The sequence below is a fragment of the Stigmatopora nigra genome, chromosome 18, assembly GCF_051989575.1.
Source record: "Stigmatopora nigra isolate UIUO_SnigA chromosome 18, RoL_Snig_1.1, whole genome shotgun sequence".
Taxonomy (NCBI): Eukaryota; Metazoa; Chordata; class Actinopteri; order Syngnathiformes; family Syngnathidae; genus Stigmatopora; species Stigmatopora nigra.
Genome location: NC_135525.1, coordinates 3,150,777 through 3,160,267, shown reverse-complemented (window position 1 = coordinate 3,160,267; position 9,491 = coordinate 3,150,777). Strand labels below are relative to the sequence as shown.

The window sequence follows — 9,491 nt, the reverse complement described above, 5'->3', positions numbered from 1 at the left end:
AATAGGTCAAAGCATTAAAACAGAAATCTGTCAAAGTCAGAGTTGTCGCCGTGGGCTTTCGTACAATTGATGCTGACTGACTTAGGCGAAAGATTGCCTTGCTAGATCACACTTTAGCCCACACATCTACAACCCACTCACAAATCGTTGCGTAACTCGCTCAACGGTTTGCCTTACACCTGCGGAAACTGCGTTATCTTTTTTAATTTCGAAGCGGATTTTTACAGGTCCCTCCACTTGCGAACCTTGGACTCATTTTTGTTGAGGTCCCTCGATGCATCTCGATTTTCGTGTTCCTCTTCGTAGAAAATACTTCTTTGCAGGTCCCATTGTTGGGGATCAAACCAATATTGCATACCTAAATTCATTCTTATTGGTATGTGTTTTTTTCTTGTACCCACTTTCACATCAGCCCTTTTTCTTCTATATAAAAGTAGCATGTCTGCAAGAAAAGTAATACTCTGGCAGTCAAGCGGGCAGGGTCATACAGCCACATCTACAGAATTTCAATTTAGTGCATACACAAGGCGCACCGACCTATTTGGCGACTGTCCATTTTAGAGAAAATGTTAGACTTTTAAGTGCGCCCTTTAGGTGTGAATAAATCGGTCCATTAATCTCATTGCATGCAAACCATTGTTCCTTCAATGCCCTTAATGACAAAAATGTAGTTTGCAGGCATTGCTCTTTCATTCGCTTTAATCGTACTTGCTTCAATCAAAGAAACATGATATTAAGAGTTCCCTTCTGCCAACAGTTCGCCTGCTCTCTTCCGCTTTGTCACATCCTCCTTTATCTCAAGGAAAAATTGACACATCTGATCTGTCACAGATGATATGTAACTCCAGCTTCAAGTTTGTCTTGCTCTTTTTTGTGAACTGTAAATCCATGCATGTAAAATAATTTTAGACCTGGGGTCGGAACCTTTTTGACAGAGAGACCCATAAACAATATTACTATATTAGCAATATTAGCAAATGTTATTCCTGGAGAGCCATAGTCAGAATTTAAAAATAAAAATACATGAAATTGAGTGCATTCTTTTTATCATTTCACTGTTTCTTAAGTACAAAAATTCTCAGAATTCTTTTGACAACATTGTTCCACTGTTGCTAATCATTTAGTCAGTGAGTATGCATGCATGAGAGTCTAATGGAAAAATATATATGATTGAAGCAACGCTAGATGTAGTGTCAGCGCCACAGTTCCCACATGATGGTCCTTTGTCCTTTTGTTGGCTGTGAAATGAAGCAAACTTGATCTATTTAATGGAATCCAATACTGCAGTCAAGAACAAACAGAAAAATCCTCTCACAAAAATGTAGACTTAGCATGAATCTCATGTTATTGGATAGGAATGCCATCTTCATAGCTTTGTTGTACTTGACTGAACTGCCAAGGACTATTTGGGGATGGATGAACAGGAAGGAATGAGGAGTATGAGATAAAAAAAATATTTTCATTCCAAGTGATTTTTTTTGTTTTTGTTTCACCTCGCCTGGAATCTCATTTAAAAAATGGTGCAGTGAAAATGTGGGTGGCATTTGTTATTTCCAGAAATGAAGTATAAAGTAAAGAGCAAACTTCTATGTAAATTCAGCCAACCCCAAAATGTATGTATTCCTTGTCAGTAGTTTTTGTACGTTCAAGAAGCTCAAGCTTAGCTTATAACAGCATTTTTTTTTAAATTTAAAGGATTAAGGTCAATTTGATCATTTTCTTCTAAATACATGAAATATGTTTGAAAATAATTCTAAAAACATTGGCGTAATTTCGGAGCAACTGAAAAACTTTTGTTCTGATTTGTGAAGTTTTTGTGTGTTTAAAATATACAAGTATATTCATTCATTCATCTTCCATACCACACATCCTCAAAAGGGTTGCGAGAATGGCTGGAGCCTAACCCAGCTGACTTCAGGTGAAAGGCAGACTACGCCCTAGAATAGTTGCCAGTCAGGCGTAGGCCACACGGAAACAAACAACCATACGCACTTACAATCACACCGCCACCAGCAGGAATCGAGCCCGTGACTGTCCACACCGAAGTCAGGCGAGTGAACCTCTACATGGCTATACAAGTGTATATATACACATTTTATAAGTCAGTCGGTTTCTGGCAGACAGACACTGGTGTTACCTTTACCGTAATAACTGCGGAGGGAATTATTTCAGGGTGCAAGGCACATTTTCATATCCTTGATTTTAATACATTAATAAATAATTTCCTCATAGTTTTCTCTCATTTTGGTGTTTCCTCACATCTTTCATAAAAAAAACTGACACTTTGACCAATTTTAAAGGCTTTAGTAAGTAGTTGTGTGAGGACCGTGGAATGAATTAGAAAATTTACATATAAAGTACACCTCTACTTACGAAATCTTCAAGTTACGAAAAAAGTTCTGGAACCAATTGATTTTGTAAAGTAGAGATATGCATTTATTTTTTTAAATTCGTAATAATCTGATAAATTATCTCTCCTAATACCACATGCACATAAAAAAATAACTTTTATGCAGTCTGAATATTTTTTTCTAATTCCCCTTCTTTACACAGCATGCTTTAATTTGCATCAGTGGAGTATTCAAAGGGTTAACAGTACATGTGTATGTGTGTGAGACCTTTCAACAGGCAGGTACTCTGCCAGTCCCAACCCAAAGCTGAGCACTCACTTAAAAATGTTCCTCCAAGTTCTTGATATCAACTCTCTTTACTGCTGTGCGTTGGTTGACAATGGTAGCACATCTTTATTATAAGACAAGTGATTGAATTACTTTTGATGCATGTGATGTGCATCTGTAGGTCCTTTTAAACCTCACCTCTCTTTAAATCTTCCCCCCAACCTGTGCCTCTATCGCCTGTGGAACTACGCTCTAGAGCTGAGATGTGGTGGATGCTTTTTCCACGCTGGATTTGGTTTGTGGTTGGTGTGTGGACAGAGCTTCAATTGGGGGTTTTACCTCATATCACCTACTCACACGCGGGTATGTGCCCCAACGACATGAATCCTAACCTGTGGGTGGATGCCATGAGTACGTGTACACGAGAGTGCGGATCTGATCAGGTAAGCAAATTATTTAAAAATGATTATACTGGTTTTATTCACAAGACAGTTAAGTATCAAGAATTATATATTTGCAAAATGTCTGGATTTTTTAAAAGTATAAAACTCATTACATTTAATTCAATATATTGTTCTGTTATTAAAGAACATTGTTACATCATGTTGATTTTGTGGAGCAGTATTTGGACACCCCTTAACCTTTTATTGGGCAGTTACTTATATAAGAAAGTGCACATTTAGTAGATTATATTGGTAAATGTGGAAATGGTAGCTTAAAGGGAATGACAAATCTAGTATGATTGACCTTTATGTAACAGACTATTGATCACCAAATTTAAGTATGCAAATTGCGAATTTCTCAGACCTTTGATTAACAAATAAATAGCTATTTTATGACAGCAGTGACATTGCTAGTTGTGTCAATGCCGCACTGTGTGGAGCCTAGTAGATAGCATCAAATCCTGAGCCCTGGACAGTCTCAATGTTAGTGGACCCTCACCCATTACAGTGCAGAAGAAGCATATGCACAAAAAAGGGAGTTGTTGTCTTTTTATAAGATAATGTCACAAAGTCATTAGCTAGGTAGAGGGGATCATTAATATTAGATTACTGCTGGCATAGTATCAAATAAGAATTTGAGGTTATCTTTAATCAAAAGGAATCTAGAAAAATGATTTGCTCTTGCTAAAATAAGTGCTATTTTGTATGTTTTATTTGGTCCGATTATCGTTTCATACTTGACAGAAAATGTTGTTTAACAGCACACAAATAAAATTTGGATACTTTTACTTCTTGATTTCTGTCCTCTAGGAGTGTGAATCCTTCGAAAAGTGTTGCCAGAACGTGTGCGGGAATCGCAGTTGTGTGGCAGCTCGATACATGGTTGGACAGATGGGGCCCGTAAGTATGCCCAAGGAAGCTACGTGTGCCAGCTTCATGTGCACCCAACAAGGGGCAGAGTGTGACATCTGGGATGGCCAACCGGTGTGTAAATGTCGGGACCGCTGCGAGAGAGAGCCCCACTTCACGTGTGCTTCAGATGGAATGACTTACTACAACAAGTGTTACATGGATGCCGAAGCGTGCTCCAAAGGTATAAGCCTTTCAGTTGTCACATGCCGCTTCCAACTCACCTGGCTGAGTACGAGCCCCGCCATGCCCCTGGTGACCACACTTCACCCGACCACCACGGCATTACAGGTGACCTCCCCGCCTCCTGTCGATCCCCAGGCACCTCGTATCTTGAGCGCACCACCTCACCAGACCGTGAATGTAGGGGACACGGCCAGCTTCCTGTGTGATGTCACTGGGCACCCCCCACCTGAAATCACTTGGGAGAAACATCTCTCGGAGGGCATAAAGAAGGTGGTCATGGGTCGTAATCATGTGCAGGGGAATATGGTTGTCACCAATAATGCCCAACTTGTCATATTTAACGCCAAAATGCACGACTCGGGTGTCTACACCTGCACAGCCCAGAACCCGTCTGGCATGGTACAAGCCCATCATCCACTCATGGTGTTAACCACAGAGCCACCAAAGATTGCAGAAGCTATTAACCTGACTCTGTGCACCCCAGAGGAATGCATGATGCCTCCGTTCACCCCCAAGGACTGTGGGAGCGACCTTGAGAAAGTGATTTGGTTGTTTGATTCGCAAAGCAACCATTGCCTATCTTTTACTTACTGCCACAATAGTGCTCAACAGCCATGGAAGTTTTTTGAGACCTTTGATACGTGCATGGAATGCTGTGGTCCTGAGCTAGCAGGCCCCTGTCAACTCCCAAGCTTGCAGGGCCCCTGTAAGGCTTATGAGCCACGTTGGGCCTACAGCAGCATCTTGCACCAATGCCAGTCATTCATTTACGGGGGTTGTGGAGGAAATGACAACAACTTTGAATCCAAAGAAGCTTGTGAAGAGGTGTGCCCCTACCCAAAAAACCTCAACTGCAAAACCTGTAAGCCGAAAGGCAAGATTGTGACCAGTTTCTGTCGTAGTGACTTTGTCATCTTGGGACATATGACCGAGCTAGTAGAGGAGAAAAACTCTGGCCATGCTCTTGTCACTGTGGAGGAAATCCTTAAGGATGAGAAGATGGGCCTCCGTTTTTTTGGTAAGGAACCACTTGAGGTGAACTTCATTAACATGGATTGGAGTTGCCCATGCCCTAACATCTCAGGGGCAGCCTCTGAGGACCAGGTCATTATAATGGGCAATGTCAGTGAAGGCATGGCTGTGCTGCAGCCGGACAGCTACGTAGGTGCTTCTAGTCCTCGTCGTATACGAAAACTTAGAGAGGTCATCTCCAAGAATACTTGTGACATTCTCAAAGCCATCACTAGTAGTCCTCAATAGGTTGTATCTAGGTAGTCTACATATATATTCTACAGTAAATACAATGACACAACTCTCTCTTGTCAACTACAGTGTTCCCCCACTACTTCGCGGTTCAGCTACCGCGGACTCAGAGCTTCGCAGATTTTTTTTGAAAAAAAAAATACAAATATTACATTGAAACAACATATTTTACTTTTTTTTTTGTTATAACATGAATTTCACTCTCTCGACCTGTATTCTATCTGGTGTGCTGTATACAGGGGGGTAATTTTTTTTTAATTTAAAAAAATATATATATAAAATTGGAATTAAATTCAAATTAAGCATTTTTGAAGGGGAATCCCTACTTCGCGGAAATTCACTTATCGCGGGTGGTCCCGGTCCCCATTAACCGCGATAACCGAGGGAACACTGTTTACGATACATGCACATGGAATTTGCGTGTTTAGGCAGACTGTTAAAATGCTTTTATACACACATAAAACACTTAATCTACTTCTTGTTGATTTTTTTATGTTCCCTTGTTCTTTTTTTGTTTCTTTCCTACACACCTATTTAAATGAAATATGTTTATTTGTTTGTCTGCCTTCAAAAATCTGTTCTTTTGTGGTCATTGTAATTTGCAATAGATTGTTGTGACAAAAAAAGGTTCTCTCATCAAGCAGAATTCTTTAATTGACAAATAAACAACTCATAATATTCATTAGATTTCACTCGGTTGGGTAATCTTGTTCATTTGTTGTTTAAAATAAATAATATGATACAGGTAAACAAAACAATCATCCTATGGACTTTTTGATTGGTTTGTAAAAGAGTTTCACGGGTATGAAAAAGAACATTTATGTAAGACCCTTTTTCTTATGTGTAGGTAGCATGAGAGCCTTATACTCGTGTTTATAAAAAATATTTGAATACTGGTATGAACATCTGATATTTTAGCACACGTGAAAGAGTTTCACTGGTGTCTGCAAGATGAGCAAAAATAATATCAGTAACGTATGTGAGCATTATGCTAATCTGTATAAAAGTTAATCATGAAATATAGTATGCCTCATACTCAGTGTGTTCAACTGTAAAAAGATTTAAACATCAAAGTTATTACATGCAAACTAAAACAGGAAATGACAGTATTTACACCCATTTTGGCTCTACAGATTTTAATTCATGAAAATTTATAAATTATAATATATTTCATGAGCCACCTTTCTAAAATGAAATGAATTCAGTTGATCTGCTTTGTTATTTCAGGACTATTTATTTTCATATAAACATGATTTGTATGTATGTATATATATATATATAATAAAAATAAATTTGAGTTACCCTAACTGAACATTGTCTTGCATAATTATTTGATTAGTTTTTCTGCAATTAAATGTGATCTTAAAAAGAAATTAAAATATATGGCTGTATTTTTGTCATTGTTACCGTATTTTCACGACTATAAGGCGCAACGCATTATAAGGCGCACCCTCAATGAATGACATTTTTTCCATATATAAGGCGCACTGGATTATAAGGCGCACTGTCTATTTTGGAGAAAATTTAAGACTTTTAAGTGCGCCTTATAGTCATGAAAATACGGTAATTGCTATTGACTTCCAGGTATGAAGCACTCACTACACAGTCACCTCTAGAGCCAGCCATTGTTGATGTTTTGGATTTTTTTTGTATAAAATTTTGCAGTGCGGGAGGAGCTATATGATGGAAGATTTTGTCAACTAAGATGGCATCTGCATATTTAACAGTATTGTTTCAGTTCAGGTGTTTATGTTTTTTTAATATTCGACAGTGGTGGTTTTTCGTTGTTGGTTTTCTGTTTTTTCCATATATAAGGCGCGCTGGATTATAAGGCGCACTGTCTATTTTGGAGAAAATTTAAGACTTTTAAGTGCGCCTTATAGTCGTGAAAATAAGGTAATTAAAAATTTTGATCGATAACCAACTCAAGAACTAAAGTTGGTTCATGTCATGGTCATCAGAGCATCGCTAAGAAAAAAAAGGGAACACAACCTTTCTTTAATGCTGATTTTATTCCCTTCCTGCTCATACCAATTGTTTTGTTCTTTGAAAACAAAGCACGATATCTGTTAAATGCAGACTTTCATTCAGTTTTACAAACCTCTTGTGGCATTCGTAATCCAATCTAGTCGAGTAAAAAAATGTCAAGCAGTAAACCTGCTGTGCAAAAGCTATTCATTTATTTCAAGGCGTGCAAGTACTTTTTTTTTCTTTTAGAATTCCTTGGTGGGCTTTCGACGAGGGTGTTCTCCTTCCCGCATGAGATTCTGTTTCTCCCATCCAGAGAAACCAGGAAGGCAACATATCCGTTCTCATTTACTGGCAAAACCACGAGGGAGCTCAGAAGTGCACTTCCCCATCTGTTGTGGCTCAAGGTGAGGAAAGAATTTCTCTGAGGATCACACAGTCGCACCACAATGAAATATGAGCTTGTATAACAAATCAGAGTTAAAACATGCATATAGTGTGTTAATCATATTCCTAACCTGCACATTTTATGGCTAAATGCCGCTAAAATGCAACTACGTTGACCATATGTCCTTTGGGTGGGTTGGTCTGGATATTTATGCTTTTTTTCCACTCCATGTTGCACAAATTGAGATGCCATCCTGCAATTCTGATATTTTTTTGTGTCTTGACATTGTGAAATTGCTTTTTATATTATATATACATAATTTGTTTGGGCAAATGTACATCCAGTTTGTTGTTCTTTAGTATTGAAAAAAAACTTGTCTGAATGCTCACTTGTCTGAATGCTCAGAAATTCCATTAATTGTGTGAAGAAGAAAAAACTATGTAGGATTGTTTTGTCATTTTGTCTTTATTATCCTAGGTCTCAAAATATTACAAATTATGTGCAACAAAGTTTAACTCTTTGAAGCAGAAACCTTTTTTTGCCGGTCAAATCCATTAAGAATCATTGCGGCCAATATTTTCAAAGATTTTAGATATAAAAATATATGTATATATGAATATATGTGTATATATAAATATATATATATATTTATATATATATATATATATATATATATATATATATATATATATATATATATATATATATATATATATATATATATATATATATATATATATATATATATATATATATATATATATATATATATATATATATATATATATATATATATATATATATATATATATATATATATATATATATATATATATATTAATATATATATATATATATATATATATATATTTTTTTTTTTAATTGTTCGTAAAATCGTGCTGTTTTCAATGGCAGAATCTGCTGTGAAAAGTACTTTGAAACCAAAGACGAAGAATTTAGGAAACATTACAAGAAGTTTAAACAACGGTTTGAAGGACAGACAAGAATTTATTCCAAACCCACTGGTATTCTTTCTTACTGGAAGGGTAATTTTGTGGTTACTACAACTATCAAAGCCAGTATTATTGTTCTTTTCAGCCTTTGCTATAAAACTGCAAAGTCTGGTATTTATAAAATGTTTCTTCAATCAAATGTCTCATTAAAAGAACATGTGCGACATATTACTTTCCTAATTCTAAGTGAGTAAACTTGATTGTTTTGATTTATATCCGCAGGTTTAGATGTTTTTTATGTTCCTTTCTATCAGACATTAGTGAATTCAAAAGGGTCAACGCGTTCATGGGCTCAGTTCACCTGAGGCGGGCTGAGCAAGTGTAGTCCATGAACAGGCTCTGCAATGTAGGCCTCAATGTTTGCCTTCATCCAGGAGAGATTGAAAAATAGCACCTGGGGAAGAGATCAACAAGCTGGGTGGTTCCAGACTGTTTTGATTCATGACTTCCATCTGTTATGACCATATCGCAAGGAGCATCGTTTGAAAAGATACAGTAGCCATTCAAACGCTTTGACTGGAGATGAATTGAGTCCATGGCAATGTATCATTCAAGGACAAGGGGGCTTCGAGCTTTATGGTAGGTAGGTGGGTGGTAATTATGGAGCTCAGTTAAAAAGTGCAACATTTTCTCATCTTTAGCGTCATACAGTGTTTAGAACAGGGGTGTCAAACATACGGCCCGCGGGTCGGATCCGGCCCGT

The 9,491-nt window shown here is 37.4% G+C and overlaps 1 protein-coding gene across 1 annotated transcript; it reads left to right on the top strand.

The window, feature by feature from the left end:
• The first annotated feature begins 2,504 nt into the window (after positions 1-2,504).
• Positions 2,505-6,601, top strand: wfikkn2b (WAP, follistatin/kazal, immunoglobulin, kunitz and netrin domain containing 2b). Its single transcript, XM_077738969.1, has 2 exons — positions 2,505-3,061; positions 3,872-6,601. Exons 1-2 carry the CDS (start codon positions 2,882-2,884, stop codon positions 5,414-5,416), a joined length of 1,725 nt encoding a protein of 574 aa, XP_077595095.1. The 5' UTR covers positions 2,505-2,881; the 3' UTR covers positions 5,417-6,601.
• Positions 6,602-9,491: the final 2,890 nt, after the last annotated feature.

Bases quoted from the DNA above. Each gene is read 5' to 3' on its own strand.
- wfikkn2b (XM_077738969.1), top strand. From the start codon at position 2,882: ATGTGGTGGATGCTTTTTCCACGCTGGATTTGGTTTGTGGTTGGTGTG. The intron at 3,062-3,871 runs GTAAGCAAATTA...TCTGTCCTCTAG, and splicing joins GAGAGTGCGGATCTGATCAG to GAGTGTGAATCCTTCGAAAA.